We start from the raw sequence: 22,022 nt of genomic DNA, 5'->3' as shown, positions 1-22,022 counted from the left end.
ACAACAATGACAGACATTAAATTGCACATATTGATCTACAAATATAAGTTCAGTGGCTAACTTGCAGATTATGTTTCAGAGGGTTTATTCACTGTTCTGCATTTTCGTAGTGTTCCTTGTGTTTGGTGTTTTGCTCGCTCTTGACAAGACAAATTTGTCAGCGTGCAGAGTGAAGACTCGCAGTCCTCGCCACAGTTTGAGGTCGCTGCTCAACATGGTTGTGAAAGCAGTCAGGTGACTACAGATTTGATTTTCTCCCTTTTGCCTCAGATGCAGCTGTAGCACTAATTGTTTTGTGTGTGTGTCAGGAGTTGTACATGTGTGTGCGAGGAGAGGGAGAGCGGAGAAAGCACTCTGTCCTTGGTTAAGGCAGCGAGCTGACAGCAAGTCATCCGTCATTGTCATGTCTTGTGTATTTTCACTGTCGCCTCGACTGAATAGAAGGCCTGCCTCTGATATCAGTGACTTGGACAAAAGGACAGATCTCACTGAAGGAAGATGTGTAGCGAAGGAGAAGGAGAGAGATGAAAGGTTTAGATGGAAGCTGTCTTGGTGCAGTTTACAGTAACTTGTAGGTATGACTGTGTACTCTCAACCAAAATAAAGTGTGAAGACAGAAACTCAGAGAAAAACTGTGAAAAGAGGATTGAAAGAGGTCTTGTGGAAAAGCACCAGTGGATAGTTTTTAATGCTTTTATTGAAACCTTTTAAGAGTGTGGGCAACCATGAAATGGCGGTTGCTTCCAACTTTCTGTCATGTTATGAGATCATGATTGGCATGGATGAGATCGTGTTGAGATCGAAGTTTCATATAAGATTTGCCAAATTTGCCAAATGGTGGCAACAGATGAGTCAGCTGTGCTGTTTCATAATATGACAACTACTTGAAAAAAGTTAACAACTTGTCAGCACGTCATTGGAACTTAAAAATCCACCAGGTTCTCAAACCCCAAAATAGGTAGTTTGTCAGTGGCACCCAGAATTACCACTATGACAGATACAAAAATGATTAATACAAACATTTTCTGAGGTGAGATGCTAAAACTACTTTGTTAAGGTTAGTGGAGGATCATGGTTATGTTTTAAAGGAATATTGTTGGTTGTTAGGAGACAAAGTGTGTTGGGGTCTACAGTCTAGACTTTTTAATCTGCCTACTCCACCAAGTTGACTCACAACATCAGCTGATAAAGTGAGCACTACAGGGAGACTGACGATCAGCCCGTCAGTGCCGTGGGCGGGACTAAAGCCGTTTATCAAGCATTGTCAAGCTGTGCACCAGAACCCAGGAGGGGTCATAACAATCATGGCGACACCTATAGACAGGATAGACGCTGCTGTCAATGCTGTTCCAAAATGATTAAAGTGAAATCTGAACAGCAAGTTTTTTTTAAGGCATTCATTTAAAAATGAGATGTTCTTTTGAAATGGGCTTAAAATGATGGATAAAATCACGTTTCAGATGGACAGGTTGGTCTCCATTCAAATCCCCCCACTGCACTTAAAATCAGAGTCGAGGAGTGTAATAAGTTGACAAGTCTGTCTATCAGGCAAAGACAAAAATCAGTTTCCAGCATCAAAGTCAGACCCTTTGCCTGCATCATAATTTCACACTGCTTCCACTTTTGCATCTGAAAGATGATTTGCCTGACCACAAGACAGAAAACACAAACAGCAAAAGCAAAGCAGTGATACCAGTTTCATTGCACAGTGATCTGCATTAATCTGTGGAGATCAGGGCAGCCAATGTATTGATTATTTTTTCTGAGGAATCGGTTGGTCTTTAAAATATCTGGGAATAGGGAGCAGTGTTCATTCTTAGTAACCAGAGAGCACAGAGTTGTCTGTCATTTGGTTATTTGTTTCTAAATAACAGTTAAACACCCAAAGGCATTTGGTTTATTATGGTATGAAATACAGAAAGCTACTGGCGTTTTTATGTGATAAATGATGATGAGCTGAGAAGCAAAATCATTTTTCTCAATCTATATAATAGAATAAAATATATAATATATATATAATTAATTCGCTTACAATATGAATCAATTGACTGAGTTTTAATTGTCTAATTATTTTGCGCACTAGCGGAGAGTTGATGTGGCTGTTAAAGCGTCCGTACAGCCATGCAGCAGTTTGCATTTATTCTGGCTGATTAGACCTCTGCTCAGGTCGAAGGTTGGAGTTTTGATGGGTATTTATTGGGTCGCAAATGTCATCTACCAAAAAGAGTGATAAAGGTCTGATTTATTCTACTCCAACAGGTATAACAAAGCTAACAGGAAGCTCAGGAAGATGGCAATCAATTGTATTCTACGCGGCACACAGTCCTGAATGCAGGTCTAAACAGCAAGGTTTACTGAAAACACCTGTGTGGGTGTACAGAGGCTTTAAGGTGTTCTGATGACGGAACAGTTACATGGCAGAGTTTAACAGGTAGTGACATATTATCTCTTTTTATGATGCTTCCTGTCCATCTGAGACTTAATGTAGTTTTATAATGGCTGTGGCATGTGTGAGACCACTACGTTGCAAATCAAAGAATATTTTTTGATTAAGATCCATTGTTTTATCTAAATTAGAGTGGTATTAGGTAAATATTTAGGGTACATATACTGATTATTTTTTAAGATGGATGTTTGGTGTGAACATTATGTGAAAACGGGATATTTTTCCCAGTTTGGAACCCAACACCTATTAATTTCCCTAATGTCTTGGACTAATAGATTTCACCCTGTTTTTATAAGTGTCCGTGGTTTATTTTCACTTTGTGGACCCCTGGTGTCACTTTACCAGCTTTAAAAAAATTCTCCACTCCTCAGTAAGAATAAATGATCCATGGTCCATTTACCAAAGCCAAAACACAACCATCTTGCTGAAACCGAAGACTGTGACAGCTCTGAGAGATGGGATATAGTAGCCCTCGTCCCCTAAGCTGTGATTGGCTGAGAGGTTTATTGACACAGGCCAAAGCCATATGTTAGACAAGGACACCTCAGTGATTGAGGACAATGCAGAACTGTTGCCAGTGTTCTGAACTTCATGCAAACTTTGACAAACTTTTTTTTTTGATACATCATAAATCCCTGTGATAAAGTGATGTAAAGTTCATGTTCCTGGTCCATTCATGTTCATTTTGAAAAGTAGGGGTGTATGTCCTGGAGAATAGTATCTGCCATTTCTGAAACATGAGTCTGTGTTACTGTGTTGTAGATTAGTGTTGCTCAGTAGGTGGAAAGTGGCCCTTAAACTGTCACACAGCAAAGTAGTAAGACAAGATATTGACTTCCTGAGTCATTTTTAGAAAAACAAAGGAGTTTGACCAAAATAGAAATAGATTCTGTACATACCATGTAAGCAAGTTTTAATTTAGTAAAAAGCTGTTTTTCAGTATTTTCTAAGACAGTCAGACATTCATCATTTGTGTGTGTGCATGGTCTAAAGCAGTTCTAAATTTGTTTGCAGAGTACAAACAAATTCAGGTAAGAAAATATTGATGAATCCTAGATAAAATGTTAATACACACAGTTTAAGCACAAATTTGTGCATACACACAGATTGTGAATGAGGCCCAAAGTTTATGAAATGAAGTACAAGTGAGCATTTCAGTTGTCCTGGAAACAGGAGTTCAGTTTGGTGGTGTTGGAGGATGTGGGCAAAACTCCAACTAAGTATTGTGGAGTTTGCTGCAAGTTTGAGAGCAAGGTTGTTTTTCAAAGGTACGTCAAGTTTCTGAGGATCGTAGCTGGAGTGTCATAACAAGAGCCCACAGCTTCTCGCTTGCATGGCAGCTAATAGAGCTGCCGAGAAACCCTCCTCCTGTGCTTGTTCAAAACATGAACACTGACGCAAATCAGATAATCAAAAAACTGAACCCCACAGTCTGTCCTGTTTCAAAAAACTTGGAGCCGTTCACTGTGTACTCCAGTGCAACTGCTCTTAAACAGAAGAGCAGGATTCATGCCTTGTGGCTTGTCAAAGGCTTTATTTGATAATTGCTAATAAATAAAACAATCTGCATGAGTAAAACTTGACTTTGGTCAACTAGATTTCTGATCCACTTGCCTAACAACCAACTTGATTTGCGTGTTTTCTCATTACATAGTGAACTGTGCAGAGATGACAGACGCAATGAAATCAAATGATGGGTAATATCCTTTGTGCAGACTCAATCAATAATCCTGCTGTTGCAGGTTCCACATGAGTCTGGTGTCAACACCAATCTGACCTCTCCTCGCTGCAGCTGCTACATGACGGCCCTGTATTTGTTATTGTAAGCCTGTCACTGCTTAACTTGTTAGGATCATGTTTATCTGCAGATGAGTAGGAGTGTCACTCTGTCCAAACACACTGACAGATTATTCAGCGCTGACTGACTGGTTGCCAGTTTTGAAATAAGCCATTTAGCTGTTAAATTTCAGTCAGACGCTGGATGTGAGCTGTGCTGCCAGATGTGATTTTATGTCATTTACCATATTTTACCTAAAAAAAATAAATAAATATAAATAAATGTAATAATAATAATAATAATAAAAGTAAAAAAAAAAAACAGTGTTCCGTTGTTCCAGTGTACAATCTCTGTGTCCAGTTAAGCCTGACTGAACAGAAGACAAAAACATCATCACCAGGTTATTTAAAAGTCTTTTAAGAAGGAAAAAAAAAAGTTTCTCATGTTTGTGTCTAAATGCCATTTGTCAGATCTCCAACACAGTGTAAATTATCCTTTTTTTAAGACCGCCACTGAAGTGTGACTGTATTGAATGGCGCCGGGCAAAGCCTTTAAATAAAGTGGGTGTGCAGCGTGAAAAGCCTATCAGCCCGGCTCTCAGTGAGACGTTAAGGGAACAGGACAGGCTGATGAGAATGAATGGGAGGCCGCCAACCCACTAGCTTGTTCACTCTGCATGTATTCAATTTTCCGTTTCTGTTTTTTTTTCTCTCTGTCTTTATTCTTTTTTTGGGAAGAGTCACTGTAAACAAGAAGATGCTTTCAGACTTCTTATCTGACATTATTCTACAGCCCTAGCAGGTCATTTGAATTAATGTATAAATAATAATAATAATAAAGAATAAACCCTAATTGACTGTATGAAGATTTTGCTTTGTTTCAAGAGAACAAAATCTGTTATGGTTAGAATAAGAACTGAACTCACAAAAAAACATCAGTACTGTAAGTCCCTTTGCCCCTGTCGAAGATGCAAAACTTTAAAAATAGCTCACAAATATGTTATATATTTATCATTTTTTTAAAAAGAAAGGCACATTAATTTTCTAAAACAGCTGGGCCCTGTACTTCTTCCCTTTGCAGCATAGAAAGTTGACTGAGGTTCATATTATTACCAAGTGAAAAAGCTACGAAATGGCCAAACTTGGCCCGCTGCATTGTCGCTGAGTTGCCAGTGAAGTATTACGTTAACACTCATTAATGTCAATGAGCGCTTGTATGTAGAGTAAGTGAACATAAAACTGGCCAACAACAAAAATAACTTCTACTTCCATTGTTTACACAGCACTGGAATTGTAGGAAGATGGGGTGCGGAAGTGGCAAAACAAAGACATATGATTGTAAGACGTTTTATTACGTCATTGTAGACTGAAAAAAGTTATGGCAAGCTTAACTTTGACTTGTAGTGCCTTATATCTGACATGCAGCAGTGTGTTGGACGTCAGTTTTTGGATTTTCATCAAAAATTACTTGTAGCCTGTAGGAACAATGGTGCGCTAGTTCATATTCATGTACTGTTTTTCAACTCTCTTCTTTTTCAGTTACACTCTTTGTGTCTGTGCCATTTATTTTTGTCTCCTCTTTTCCGTCTCACCCCTCCTTTCACTCCAAACTTTGCACTGTTCTTCTCCTCTCTCAGCTCCCTCCTTCCATATCTGTCTCTCTTTTATTCACTCTTCTCCCTCATGGCACCGCATGTTAATCTGTCAGGCCTTGTGTATTTTGCTGCCTTCTGCTACAGTAGCTCTAAAATGACACCAACCAGGGGATTAGGACTCTTCCATTTACCTCCATAGCTCCTCACCTTATCTTCCTCCATTTATTTGCCACCGTACACATTCTCAGCCTGTGCGCAGTGCCATATGGGAGCAAAAATTATGCCCGCACCACTGTACAAATAGTCCTAGTTTAATTAAACTGTCATGTTTCTCCTATTTTGCTGATGGTTATTTTCATTCAGAGCCGCATCTTGTAATGAAATTTGTAGTCAGTCAGGAGAAATGTTGCACACACACACAGACTCATACAAATACACACAATCAATCAGTTTCCTCCTTGGTGAAACAAACAGTATCCGGGTTTAAATATGGTGTGTTGTTGTCAGGGTTGTTTATTGGTCCTCTGAGGCTGAGCATGTTCAGGTAGACCAGGTGTTTCTTCTCTTTCACTGAGCAGAGATGAGACCTAATCGCTTTACCTGCCTGTTGAGGCCAATAGTTGGGTGAGTGTGTCATTACTGATTCTAGCTGGTTTATATAACAGCTTAAATATCCACTGGCTGCAGGAGTTGTACACACATTGGTTGTGCCTCATTTTTTCCATATTGTTCTATTTATGCATCCTGTCTATTTTTGACAGATGTGCATCATTAAAGCATGGAATGAAGTTTTCTGGGTGCTTTTTTTGGCTCACCCTCTTCCATCTTCATCATATAAAGAAAGGGAAAGAGTATCTTTTACATATCGGTTAAGAAGTTAAAGGGCCAGTTTGGATTATTTGAAATGTGATTGTCTGGGGTACATCCATAATAAGTCTATTAGTTATAGTAGATGCTGGTCAGGATGCCTTCAGTCAGGAGAAGCAGCATGGAAGATAAGCAAGGAACTGCTGTGGATGGAGATCATAAAATAAAATGTATTTTAGCCACTTTAATGGTACTCTATATTTAGAATACTTTCATTGCTTTTTCTTTGCCATCAGACAGCCTTCTCTGACAGGAAAAAACAAGTATCACTTTTTCCAAACCAACCAAAGTCCTTTGGCAAAATGAGTCATTTTACCTCTCAGAACACAGATGTTGCTGATCTAGCACTGCCTTGATGTGTTAGCTTGTTTTTGTAATTGTGTGACTTCAGTGAATCTGAACTATCCTTTTCAAGCACAAGTCATACAATAACACAAACAAACTAACAGACTGAGGCAGCGGTACACCATCAACTACTGTGTTCTGCAAAGTAAATCTGCTGTTTTCACCTATGGAGTTTGGTTGACATGGAGAGGATGATATTTGGTTTATATAACAGCATTTTCCTATGGGAAAAGGCTGTCTGATGGCAAAGTTAAGTGGTGAAAATATTCTAAATTTAGTGTACACTTAATGCTGACCCTGTCCACAGCAGTACATTGCTTCTGTGCTGGTACTTCTCTCTGCTTCTTCAAAGTGGGCAAGTGCGTCATAAAATCCCATCTCAAATCCAAATGATCACTTTAAGTACCATTTCTGCACAATGGATCAGGACTTTGACTTTGTTTAAAGTTAGCTTGGAATATCTTACATATACAGCAAAAAGAAAGCTAGAGAACGCTGTTGTGTTTCCAGCTTCTGTGTTGTTGCAGTCACACTTACTGTGTGTCTTAATGACATCGTCCATGGACCTTCACCTTGAGGGTTATGGTGCGGTTAGCTGAAGCAAATCCCAGAATCCACCATGAAAAATGCTAAAATTACTCAACAGCGGAGACTCTGAGGTCATACTTGGACAGCTTTAGATTCTGGTTATTTGGAATTGGCAACAAGCGTCTTGTTGTGAAATACTATATGTGTCACATTGCTTAGTCAGAAAAAGGCTCTCATCCTCTGAATCCATCCTCTTAAATCATCCTCTTAAGTCATATTGTAATGTAACTCTCATGATAATGTTTCTTCTCTTGCACTACATCATCCTCTATCCTTGAGAATGTTTTAATGCAGAGCAAGGTCAATGTGTGCATATTGATTCTGGACAGATTTAATAATTTAGAACTGTGATGGAGAAAAGTTTTTAAGGCTGTGTAAAAGTAGAATAAAATCAGAAACGAAGTGAATCTAGATTGTAAGTTTTTAGTCTAGCTGCGTGTTGTAATAAAAAAAATTGGTTAATCAATTAGTAACTTAATGGATTTGGCCACAGCTTTGGAGCAACCTTTCAGTATAATTAAAGGGATAGTTCAAATTATTTGAATTGGGCTTTGATGAACTACTTTCTGGTAGTCAGTTTATCACCTACTGTTGATCCCACAGGTGGGGGAAGCAGATAACAGTTGTTGTGGGAATGGTCAGCAACAAAAAGTATTTTAGAGATTTTTAAAAACAAAATCACTGTCAGTGTACACATTATTAAGAATATTTTCACAGCTTTGCAGTCCGACAGCATTTTTTCTGGCAGCAAACCACCATTATATAAGTCAAATATCTCTCTCTCCAACCAACCAAACTCCATAGGCAAAACATTTTACCTTGCAGAACACAGGAGTTGCTGGTCTACTGTCGGTGCGATCGATTTGTGTTATTGAGTGACTTCAGTGTTACTTTGGATTCACCAAATTCACACAATCACACAAGCAAAATAAATGATGGAGGCAGCAGTAGACAAGCAACTCCTATGTTCTGTGGGGTAAAACTACTGATTTCTCTTCTGGAGTTTGGTTTGTTTGGGGAGAACAATATTTGGCTTATATAAGAGCTTTTTCCTGTCAGAAAATGCTTCCATACTGGTGAACTCTTTGCTTCTCCAAACCGGGGCATAGCGACTGGTATCCACTGTAGCTAATAGGCTGTCTGTTGATAAGTACCTCACAACCCCGCTTAAAATAATACAAACTATCCCTTAAAAAAGTTTGGCCAATTATTTTTTTATCTACATAACCCAACCAATGAGATTCTGATTTGTTGAGACAATTCTCAGTACAGATGTAGCCACTGAAGGCATCCTAATTCTTACAGCAGTCTTGCTAAACTACTGTTGCACATACATTTGCTCCATCCACAAGATAAATTGTCTGGAAAAACTAATAAATTAGAATGACCTGGTGGTTAGTTAACTGAGATTGGTGTAGAATAGAAATGGACTACAGTTTGTCATTGGATTCTACAGTATACAATACTGAGATAGGGTGTTGACTGGGGCGTTTATAGGGCCACCACTGAGGCCTCAGTACGTTTGATCAAATTTATTCATTCATTTTCCTACAGTACAAACCTCTGTATCCTCCCATCAGGTTCTTCCACAAAGGATGTCGGACCATCTCTAGGCTTAAAGAAGTCCAGCTCTCTCGAGAGCCTCCAGACGGCTGTTGCTGAGGTAACCCTCAATGGGGACCTCCCCTTCCACAGACCACGCCCCCGCATAATCAGGGGGCGGGGCTGCAACGAGAGCTTCAGAGCAGCCATCGACAAATCCTACGACCGCCCAGCTGCAACAGAAGAAGACGATGAGGGCATGGAAACATGTAAGATACCCTCTTGTTTGTATATCAGCCAACAGTTTACAAGGCTGTCCTGTTTTTAAAAAAATCACAGGTTTGATTCCACGGTGGCTGAAGCGTCATATCCATCGGGTGTTGGGTGTCTTGTCAGTGTCCTTTAGCAAGGAGGTTCTGGAACAAGTCTGAAATGTGAAATTGTACATTGACATTGCATTATGTTACTGAGATGACACTAACACAACAATGGAAATCAATAACAAGGATTGATTTTGAAACTGATGATGTGTCAGCCAATAAAATGTGAATGTGGCTTCCATATTCATGCATGGGAGTGACAGCATTCTGACTAACGCTCAATATGTGGCAGCTGATGTTATCGCTGCTTGTGGCAATGGCTTATCGCTGTGTCAGGATGTAACTATCTGCTGCATTACATGTCATCGCAGAGTCAATATGAGGCATCTTCAAGAGGATGAGTCAGGACAGTCTGTGATAGATGAGCGTCTATCATGTCTGGAATACACAATAATATATTCACTCTATCTGTTTCTGTATTCTTTGCTTTTCTATGTAAGGGATAGTTCAGATTTTTTTTTAAGTGGGCTTGTATGAGGTGTGTATGAGGTTTCCATGGTCACAGTGTTACCTTTAGTACATGTCAGTACGTCTCCAGTTTGGAGAGGCAGCAGGAGTACCAGTCTAAGAAGCTAAGCAATGGACTGCTGTGGACAGTGTCAGCGACAGAATGTATTTTAGTCATCTTAAGAAATATCAGTTTAAGTGTACACTAAATGTAGACTAATTAAACTGCTGTACCTTGTCATCAGACAGCCTTTTTCCAACAGGAAACTGAAGTTATATCGTTCTATCCAAAGCCACCAGACACAAACAGTGATTTTACCTTGCAGAAGAGAATGAGTTGCTGGTCTACCTCTGCCTTGGTTGGTTAATTTGTTCGTGTTATTGTGTGATTTTGGTGTTTTAAAGGGTTAGTTCAGATTCACCAAAGTCTTACAATAACACAGACAAACTAACCAATTGAGGCAGTGGTAAACCAGCAACTCCTGTGTTCTGCAAGGAAAAAGGTTTGTTTTTTTTCCAATGGAGTCTGGTGGCTATTGGAGAAACCAATGTTTGGCTTGTAAAATGGTAGCTTCTCGTGAGAAAAGGCTGTCTGATGGTGCCCTGCCCACAACGGCACATTGCTTAGCTTCCTACACCGGTACTCCTGCTGTCTCTACAAAATGTGAGTGCATCAATCACCATCTAGTGTAGGTAATACACTGACTATTATAAAGTACCTCACTTCAAAGAATCCAAAAAAATCCCTTTAATCTTTCATACTACAAAAGACTTTGATTCTATAGTCATTTATATCCATTTAATTGTCCAAATAACTTGATGATTTCTATCTGAAGATGATCTAATGTTGTTTTAGAGTAACATGTCAGAGTAACATCAAAAAGTAATTAATGCATACTTTTTCATCATTTTATTAGAGCCTGTGTCTAATGGTCTCTAATGATTGCTATTTCATTGTAGAACAGAGCTCTTCAATCACTTGTAATATGTAATTAACTTGTATAAGGCTCCTTTTGGCACTTGGGAGACATAATTGCACATTTATGAGACTTATACATTTTCATTTATTAGACTTATTGAGTTTCATACTGTATGTGTGACAGTTCCATTTAAAATTACCTGCTCATTGGTTTAAATTCAGATGTTCTCCATTCATCCCCATGCTTCCTCCTCTGTCCCTCTCCTTTGACGTCTTTCCCTCTCTCCAGTGGAGGAGGACACAGAGGAGAGTTCACGATCAGGGAGAGACTCTGTGTCCACAGTGGCCGACCAGACGCCGCTGTCTGGCTCCGAAAAACCCCTGGTCAACGGCACTAATCGCACCAAAGAGGAGAAGAAGAAAGACAAAGACAAGGGAGGGAAGGAGAAGGAAAAGGAGAAGAAGAAGCAGCAGCAGGATGGAGGGAAGGAGAAAGACAAGGGGAAAGCCAAGAAGGGCATGCTGAAAGGACTCGGGGACATGTTCAGGTAAGACGGAAAAAAAAAATTATCTTTAACTTGGTTTTTACCAAACCAGCCTGTTACACAGTGCTTTCACAGAACAGCAAAAATTACATAAAATCCATTTAATTTTAGATTTTAAGGCATTTATTTATGTTTAAAGATTTAAGTTAGGCTTCCTAAATTTAGAATCAGAATTATATTTTATTGCTAAGTAAGTTCACATACAAGGAATCTGCTTTGCTATACTGGTGCATAACATAAACCCAGTACCAGGAAAATATAAATTAAGATGAAAGCAAACACAGCAAGTTAGGAAACATGTAGTGAACTGCGAGATTTAGACATTTATGCCAATTAGTAACAACAGTCTTATGCAGTAGACAAATTAGCCAGTATTTTTGACTGTTGCTTGCTTGCTTCAGGTTATTTTGGTTGCAGTTTTTGCTTTATTATTCCTTATTCAATTTCTGCACAAATACTTTTCCTGATAAGTTTTGGGACTTGAATACACTATCTACACTTTTAATGATACACTTTTACTGTATTATTATCTGCACAATGTTGTCACAAAACATTCCTAAACCCCGATATATACATATGCTTTGAATCAGAGATAAGGCGAGGGCGGAGAGATGTTCAATATCAGTGCATCTGTCCGAGCAGTGCTGATCAATATCTACTGCAAACGGCTGACACATCCTTATTTAGTGAGTTCTGTCTGCTGTCTTCCTGCGTGAAGAAAGAAACCCTTAAATTATCCTTTGGTATGTCTGTCAATACATGGACAACACATTATATTAACCACACTTTTGAAAGGCCTGGATATGATACTATAGGATTTGTTCTGAGTGAGTTAAATGAATAGAAGTCTGAGCTGTGGAGCCGCTAAAGTGTGTAATGAAACTCTCAGACAACTTGACCTTTGTGCTTTATTTTCTGTGTATTGTTCTTTCTTTGCAGTCTGGAACATTTTACCTGTCAAACAAGAGACTGACAGAAATTCTGTCTTTCACACTTCACATCCCGTTAACGTTTAGTCTATGCATTTCCTCCCCGTTCTCCATGTTCCATTACCATTGGTGTGCATGGAATTTGGTCTGCACTCTCCATCTGATTGGCTCAAAAGCCTCTGGGCCTGGCCAGTAATATAGCTGTATATTATATTAGTCAAAGTGGTGGTAATAGGGAAGGGAAAACGGTGACTCTTGTCTGAGAGAGGGAGGTAATGAGGTCCACAGAGATGCAGAGAGAAAAATAAAAGATGGAGAAAGGCAATAGGTAGTGAAAGAAAAACAAAAATATTAGGAGACAGAAACTGAATGACAAAGGTCTAATATGTCGAAGGGGATTTCAACAGTGGGATGTCAAAATGCACATGGATTAAATTTATTTTAAACTAATGTCATATTAAAGCACACAAGTTTATTCTCGACCTTTGTAAAAAGCAATTGACAAAATACTCTCAACTCAAGGTCAATTTACAAGGTCATTAAAAAGATCACAATAATGATAAGTGTGCTATCCCCATGACAACTAAAAGCTTCAGAAAAACCTTAGAAATTTGTAAAGAAAAACTGCCACACATTGAACTGATGCTCTCCAAAAAAGATTTATTGAGCACAGCTCTGACATTTTGACATGACATTTCCTTCAGGTAATACTTCATGTGTAAGTGTAATTCATCCCTCGTGTGAATCCCAGGTCAAGGCTAAAGTTACAGTAAGATGTCTAAAGTGAATGTAAAAATGACACATTCAAATATTAATATTAAAAATACTTATGCTGTACTAGTACTAAATTATATAGTGTATTTCCTCTTTATGCAAAAAGTAAGCCATTCAATACATATGTTGTAAGATACTGACTGTAGGAAGGACAAAGGACAATAAAAAGGCTTTTCTGCTGTCACTATTAGCTGCGTCAAACGACTTGTTTGCCTGCCTTGTTGATTTGCGTTTCTCTCAGGGTTGTTAATGATTAATTATTAATCTATTAATCACCATTAAGAGTCTGACTGATAACTGATTAAAAATGTATTATTTGATAATTAATTGATTGTCTAGAAATGGCAGTAATTGTGCCTCCTTTGACATTGTTTTCTCTGGTGGAGCCATTCGTTGAATAAAGAAATTTAAAGATACTTCAAATTAAGAAAAGAACAAAAAGAAAATTAGAAGTTTAGTTTGGCCCTCAGGGGTGCCATAAGGTCAAAGCCAGCGTAACTCTGTGTCAAACAGGTGGGATCGCTTCAAATGGCACCAGCTGAGTTGTAGGAGAGCAGAGAGACTGGTGGAAGGCAGTCAGGGCCACACACAAAGTAGAGTAATCAGTGGGATGCACATGAACACATACTGTACTGCAAATTCATACAGGCATAGTTCACACTCAGACACACACTGGAATAATTAGTAGGGAACACACACATACATTGAGATACGCACTGCAGACACATTTGGAAATAACAAATTCACACACAACATACACCACTCATTTTACACGGAAATCCACACCCACAGTTTGGTCACCAACAAATATTCTGCAGTTATCTTCCTCTCATATACACACACTGACACACACTGAAGTCCAGTTTTCATCCTCTCCTCCCAGATGATAGCGATTGGTGTTTTGTTTGTCAGAACATCAGTGTTATGGCGCTCTGATTGGCTCGATATTGGCCACATCAGATCTGCTCCATTAAAACTCTGTCTGACTGCCTGTTTGATGTGCACCCAGTGTTTACTTGATGAGACATCTGTGTGCTCCAAAATAATGATGTGAGATGTATTCATCCCATCTGCAGGCCTAGTCTGGCTCACACACTCAACTTAAAGGATCCACACAACTGTCATACCAGTGTTGACGCAGCAACACATTGTTAGCTCATGAAAGCTGAAATGTTTTAGCCAGAGAAACTCCACTTGCACACAGAAAGTGATGCATTTTAGGTTTGTTAAGAATTTTTGTACTTAAGCCCTACCCTGTCTTTATGTAAATCCTTTTTTTAACTTTAAATGTATTTTTATTCCATGTGGAACTGGAATTTCACTGTCCTGGCCCCCAAAACTCCAGGGGGAAATACAGCCCCAAGCATAAATGATGTTATGAAAGCTAAAACTGAGGTAAAATTAAATACAAACCAGGACACAAAAACAAAGTAGAATAACACTTTTAATAAGATACAATAGATTTTTTTTTTTTTTTCTCCCCTCATTTTAAGTTTCATTATTCAAGAAATGGCACTGCCAGACTAAACGATGTCAACTGAGGTGCAATTACTGCCTTTTCAAGACATGTGATTAATTGTCGATGAATGCATTTTTAATCGGTTAAATCCTGAATAGCGATTAATCATTAACATCCCTCGTCTAATTAAACAGCAAACCTTGAAATCTGGCCAGAAATTATTCTTGCATAGAAAAACTGTGCATTCATAGAGCATAGAGTGCACAAGGGTTTTAAAAAGACCTCAGATGGTCATTTTCACCTAAGCAGGTTCCAGTTATGTAAAATATTGTATTATTTACATGGTTGTTTGCTGTTCATCTAGATAAATTAACTACGCAATTTACCATATAGGAATATTTTGACATTCTAAACTGACCGTTTAGAGGTTAGCTTTTATTACACCTCTGTGTCTATGTCACACTTATGAAGACAAAACAATGGAGCACCACACTGAAAAGCTCAAACATTAACAGAAAATCCAAAGAAAAAAAATCCTTGTAACACCCACATTGTTTGATTGACAGGTGATTTGTGGGGGAGCTACAGTTTAACAAACACCACAGCGGTGAGCACTTAGCCACAAATATGTTCAAATATGTTACTAAAAGGGAAAAAAAAGTTCTCTGAATTTGCATGTTTCACTTGTATTAGTGTCAACATGTCATGATGAAACAGATGCAAATGTGTGTGTTGGCCCCAAACCACAGAGGGTGGATGTGTCGAGAACGACTCTACTGTTTTTTAAAAGTGTATAAAAGTGCAGCCCCGTCACACTACCGAATGTGATGTGAGCAAGTTAGTTCCCCTGAGTGGCTTTACAGAACGTCAAGTGCTCCCGATGAGTGTCATGTGATTAAGAGTGTGTGTGTGTTTGTGTGTGTGTGAATAAGTGAGTGAAGGCTTTTTGTGCAGGAGTGTCAAGGAGCACGTACTTCGATGTGTGTTTGCATGTAGGAGGCGTGGATCAGGAGTGGGAGGACTGTAGAAGTCAGAGGAGTGTGTGTGTGCGTGTGCGTGTGCGTGTGTGTGTGTGTGTGTGTGTGTGTGTGTGTGATCAACAGAGCTGCCAGTGCCTGACCCTCTCATGTCTCGAAGGCCTCACACTCAGTCCCAATCAAAGCCTCATTACCATCAACCCCTGCCAATAGTGCAGCCTGCCAACTCTGTGTATCTCTCTCACTCTCTCTCACACACACACATACACACACTCATATACACTCTCTCGCTCTCTGATCATCACTTGGACTCAGAAGCGACACCCAGTCTGTTAGCTTGGCACCCGTAAAGATGGTCGCTGCCCAGAAATTCAAGGGCCGCGCTAATTTTGCAGTGGTTATAGTGTTTGTGAGTGTTGGTGTGTGTTTGTTCTTGTCATGAACAAGTGAACAAGCCTGAACTTAGAAAAGGCTCACGCTGTGACAAGCTTAATGATGTGTTGCAGAAGAAGCACTGTCAGGCCTGTTTTTGACCATTCTCGCTGACTGCTGATGGATTTTCCTATAAACTCACACATTTTTTTTTTTAGTCAACGTTTGACATGCATGGTGGGACATTCATGCATCATGGTCCATTCAGAGGAACAGAACAAAGCATGATACATGATAAGATGCTAATAGCCATAAGAGTCTAACAGTCATGGTTTACAAACTGCTGATAATGTGTTCATCGTAACTTCTTGAGATGTTAGATGGATGAAAAATAGAGTGATAACTGTGCTCTTCTTAGATGTCATTAGTGGAGCAAGCATGGCCTTTAGTGAAAGCTTATGTTATTACAGAGGACGTCACTGACTCAGCTCTTTGATGTCAGACTTGGCTCAGCTTTCATGAGTCTAATCTGGACTTGGTCATCTCCAGGTTCACTTTTGCTTAGCTGTGTCTGTAGCTGAATGCCAATCTTAGCATACTCCCTACAGACATGTATCTGTTTGCATGCAGAATCTGTGGGCAAGGGTCAAGATTTTGGTACTGGAAGATTTCTGATTCTGCTTTTTGTACATTTGCAGCCTGAGCAGTACTGACAAACCATGTTCGAGCAGGCTTTGGTTGTATGCCGGTAAACAGTCCATGAGAACAAAGACATTAGCTGTCCTAAACTCGAACTTCATTCTCACGTCACATATTGCTAATCAGACTGTAAAACTATCTGGTGCATATAAGAGGAGCTCTTGTCCCGGATGTCCATGATCCAGATATCTGCTGGAGGTCCTGAAACATTTGCTGTTGCTAGCAGAGGCTAATCGTCACCAGACAATTGCCAATGGGTTCCGAGATTTATGTTAGCAAAACCTTAGTATAATATGTGTTAATATAGCATGCACTTGCACAAATGTGAGGTTTAGCACCTAATCCTCTTAGCATGCTAACGCACAATGCGAACATATTAGCATTTTATGTTCCGATTAATCACAAAGTGCAGCTGAGGCTGATGGACACTCATTTAACCAGTTTCCTGTTACGAACAGAGGTGAAATGAGTCCCTCTTCTTTGGATGATTTTCACCAGAATCTATCCTGTGTGACCAGAGTGTTGGATAAACCGATATTGCAGTCCAGAAAAACGAGCGGCAAATGTGCCTAAACGCAGAACATGGAAGGTCTTTGTTACTGTAGTTTATCAGCTGTAGGTGGGTCTCTGCGACCAGTGCAAATATTTCTAACTAATTTTTACCATGGACAGCTGTAGACACTGTAGTAACACTTAGATCATTTATTGATCAGCAGGTAGGGACTCCTGAAGTGTTTGAACATTTTAAGAGCTTTTGTCAGAGATTAAGAGATGCAACAGTTTCATCCAGTAACATGTCACAGCAAGATGGCAAATAAATTTTGTACTTTCCTCCCGGCAATGATTTTGTCATATGAGGTGCCATTTATAAAATGGTAAATGGATGTGGATTATTACCTGTATTTTGACATTTTCATATGCCATCATGCTGTGATCATATTTTACTGACATTAATTCAGGCTTTATCCTAACTTCACCACTTTCTCATGTACCGACTGCCCCAGGCTTTACTGACATTCAGTGGTGCAGCAATATCCAATATGTCACCCAAAACTGTCCACAACGCCACCAGACTTGTTTTCACTTTTTGTGCTGTTAAAAGGATTAGCAGTGACACATGGGTGGTCTGCTGAATTGAATTAGCTGAATCCCTGACATTTTGAAGTTGTCTTTTCTAACCGCAGAAACCCGTCAAAGCCTTTTTATCGATGGCGTCGGGCTCACAAGACGAGGCAGGCCTAACTGTGCCTGGAATATAAGATTATTAAATGCCCCTGTGTCATGGTTAATACTCTGTCTCCTCTTCAAAGTTTTTCCATTCAGTCATAAATCTTCGTGTTTCTGTGTGTATGTGTTTGTGTGTGACACTGAGAGTTTGGCTGTCTTTTAAGGGCCTGTTAATGAAAGTCAGTGGCGTGGAGAGAGAAAGTGTCAACCGTCTCTCGCCGTGATAGATCACTACTGCTCTTAGCATTAACGACGAGCCGTCACTCTGAGCATTTCAGGCAGCCGCAGTTAAATTAATCAGGTAATGGACCTTAGTCTCCAAGCGCCCCCCTCATGTTTGCTGCAGTTTCTCCTCGCCATTCCCATCACTTGTTTCCCTCAGTTCGTCTTTTGAACTCCACAATATCTGTATTTGTTGTAATTTGTGGGTTTCTGCTTGTCATGACATTCCAGGTACAGCAGGAAAATTTGAGTAACAAGATGTTCACAAGATGTTTACTTCTTCATGTGATCAGTAGTACTGGTATTTTTATTAAGAGTTCCTCCAGTGGTCAAACTAGGAGCCATTCTTAATTGTAACGGCAACAATTTCATGGAAATTTTGGAGATGCTTATTGCATCATTGCAAGGACACATCGCATAATTCCCATGGGTCACCACAGATGCACTTTTAGCAAACCAAAATTTAAATCAAAGGTGCTAGATCATAGCTACTACACATTGTATATATGAAGAATAAGCAAATAACCAGAGTTATGTGTTTTTGTCCCTTTTTGTGTGGGTCCTTCAGTAGTTTTTGACAGATCAAATTTGTATTTATGTGTATTACTTATGTATTTTTATCCTTTAGTTGAGAGGTAGACAATAAATGAGGGGAGAAAAGGGGCAACGAGATGCAGCGAAGGTCCCCAGCGAGAAGTCATTTTCACATTTGAACCCTGGACGGTGTCGTGAGAATCAGGTTGAGACGTGTGAATTTGCTCTTTCACATGTAGCACACAACAGGAGACTGACCACATGTTCTCACATGTTGAAAATACTCACTCACCGGTGAGGGGTGGCGCCTTCAGAGCATGCAAGAAGGGGAGAAAGACTCATACGTAACTGTTTGCATCATCCATCAAGGAATGAATCAAAGCACTTTTGTTTTTTTATCTGCAGAACATTGTACAGAGAGCAAAGCAGGACTAACAGCATGGCAGGCTGTAAACTTTACAAATGGAGTCTGGCAGGAGAGATGCTCTGTTGTGTGCTGGGATTTTACAACTGAACTATGAGCAGGACACACACTTCCACTTTCTTTGATGTGTGTCAACATAATGTAAGCAACAGATTCATAAAAGCAGTATACAGGCAAGCAGAAAAGTACAAAGCAGATACAAACAGTGCAACACTATCAACACACCCAGTTTCTCACTGTGAATTCTCCGGGCAATGACTCGTTCTGTTCACACAGGGGCTGACACAGACTTTGTACTCGAGAGTTGGCAGGGTAAAGTATGTCTGGCTCAACTCACTGAACATAAGTTCAGGGTTGCAGTGCGTTTGAGAACGGGGCTAGACTTGAATCAAGGTTGTAAAATTGCAATGCCGAGTGTCTTCAACCCTCTTGGCTGAGAAAATGCCAGTTGGTGGATTTTCTTGACTCTTTTGTAAATGTCATTTTAAAAATAAAAACATTTGTGTATGTAATTAGTCATTTTGTCAGTCACTGGATAAACTTCACACAGATTTACCCAGTCTGACAAATCACCTGCACATGTCATGATGAAACACCAGATTCAGCAGTAGCCATCCAACTGTCTGCCTTGCATATTTGTGTGGAATCTGCACATGATGGGCAACAAAAAGACCAGATGCTGAACCTCTGGGTAGCATCTGCCTGCCACATGCACTCTTTGATTACCATTGATGCCAACGCAATGCTCTGCTTGTGCTCTGTTTTCCATTGTTTTTTGGCCTTCAGTCCACGAGGCCACCAGGACGCTGCAAGTCAGAGAAATTCATCCATTTCCTTGTAAGTTAGGCATATTTAATCACTTCAATGTGTAAATCTCACGTGGGGCATGAAGCTTTTTTCTTAAGCAGATGTCACCACAAACAACAAAGAAAAAGTTTTCAGGTTATAGAAGAAATCCAACATAGTTAGGATAGTTTGGATATGATCGAGGAACATCGCAGCCAGTGTGGTATCCATGTTGCGTTCCTTCTTATTTTTTAAAACCAAGTGTGATATTTGTCTCATGCTTTGTTCAGTCTGTTTTTGATTTAGACAAACAAAACATTTCTTTTCACTTTCTCTTCATCATTCTCATCCTTTCTTTCATTTTCCCTTTCGGCCTTTTTTGTCACCCACAGTATTCCACAGTTCTTTAGATTCTGTTTTATTTTGCTTTCCAGCTGCATATTTTTCTCTCACTCCCATTCATTTTTTTTTCTTCTCACCTATATTCCCATTCAGTGTTGTTTTCTTTTTTCTCTATTTTGTTTCTTAGTGTTTCTCACACACCTACACACTCACACCACTGGGTTTTCTCTGCTGATTCATTTGCTTGAATTGTTCTTTCTTCCTGTGTTTCTCTCATCGATTTTACTTTATTTCTCTTGTTTTCTATTCTCTTTCTTCTTTATTGTTTCCTATGCACATTCATCTCGGTGTGTCTTTATTTTCTTCTTTCTCACTTCTATTCAGGCAATTTATACTCTTTCACTTTAATTCTTAAACACTCACGCTGTACTTTTGGGATTTTCACCTCTTTGGTTTGCTTTTGATCCTGTTACCTTCTCTTGCCTTCACTTTCTTTTTATCTTTTTGTTATTTTGCACCTTACTCTCTTTCTTCTGTCACTTCCACACACATACACCTCTTGAGGTTGTCTTTGTATTCTTTGCCGTAGTTTAGTTTGCGGTCGTAATGTTTCATTCATTGAGTTTCTCTCTTGCGTGTTCATTTTTTCTCTCTTGTTCACTGTCTTCTGTCTCTTTCATTAACACACACACACACACCTCTTTGGTTTCTCTCGGTGTTGTCTCTTTAGAAGTCGTAGATATTCTCTGCGGACCAATTTCCCTGTGAATAATCACAGAGGTTCATTGTGGAAGCGAGCACGGTGCCAAAGTCATTTCTTCAACAGGCTGCAGCTTTATACTGAGTCAATCAAGCTGAAATATCTCTGCAAAGGCTCCTATTTCGTTAAGCGTCACTCCCTCCCTATGAATATAATTACCATGATGGCCCATGTCTATGCCGTCTTCGTTTACCACTCCCCAACTTTAAAAGAGCTGAATTGGGTTTGAACTTGTGAGAAGTACTTTTCAAATGGTTCATTTGAGGGCTTGATCGACTATTATAGCTGTTGGGTGTTTTTGTGATGACAGACATACTAACATTTTCAGTCAGATCAGTCAACTTTGATCTGGAGGACTGCCGTTGTGGAGAAAAAATATCACATATTTTATGAGCGTACCTGCTGGCTCACAATAGATGAATGTTTGTCCTTCAATTTTCCATGGAGTTGCTGATCTATTTCTTCAACCTGGGAGAAAATTAATCTGCTCATGCAACGAAACCAGTGACCATAGACTGTATACAACATGGATGTGGTATCTGTGACATTACCTATAGGTTTTTGAAGATCCCAGTAAGGTTGCTCCAGCCGTTGCCATCTTGACAGTGGTGGACTCCATGTAACTCCCAGCTAATCTAGAAATGGGCAAAGAGGTGGTGCATGGTTCAATACAGCAGCTACCGAGCAGCAAGCCATCTATGACAGTTATGACCTCCTTAATTATACCTAACTTTAAGCCTTAATATGATTTAAATAACTGAGTTATATAAAAATTTGCTGTATATAGTTTTCATGAATGGGAAAGTTAGCTTTAGAGGCCAGATTTTTTTTTTTACAGGCTGTGGACATTTATTTCTACATGTATTTCTGCTGTAAAATTGGGCATTTTGATATGGGAGTCTATGGGGATTGACTCCCTTTTGCAGCCAGCCTCAAGTGGCCATGAGGAACTGCAATTTTTGCCACTTTTGCACTGGTTTCATTTCTTAGCCCTGGTCATTGCAGCTTTGGGAGGAGTTACTTGATTCTTCTTTTGTTTTGGCTGCTACTGTTGGGAATCGCCATGT

At 39.5% G+C, this 22,022-nt stretch overlaps 1 protein-coding gene across 9 annotated transcripts in view; it reads left to right on the top strand.

Annotated features, from left to right (window-relative positions):
• The window catches only part of LOC146318052 (partitioning defective 3 homolog), a 307,847-nt gene that overhangs the window by 199,936 nt on the left and 85,889 nt on the right, over positions 1–22,022 (top strand). For all 9 annotated transcript variants that reach the window (XM_084731436.1, XM_084731432.1, XM_084731434.1 and 6 more), the window contains 2 exons: positions 9,198–9,428; positions 11,195–11,453. In XM_084731436.1, the coding sequence (XP_084587562.1) occupies positions 9,198–9,428; positions 11,195–11,453 (490 nt within the window). The remainder of the gene's footprint in view (positions 1–9,197; positions 9,429–11,194; positions 11,454–22,022) is intronic.

This window comes from Lutjanus erythropterus, chromosome 12, assembly GCF_056507025.1.
Source record: "Lutjanus erythropterus isolate fLutEry1 chromosome 12, fLutEry1.hap2, whole genome shotgun sequence".
NCBI lineage: Eukaryota > Metazoa > Chordata > Actinopteri > Lutjaniformes > Lutjanidae > Lutjanus > Lutjanus erythropterus.
The sequence above is the reverse complement of the archived record's forward strand: the minus strand, read 5'-3'. Positions and strand labels throughout refer to the sequence as shown.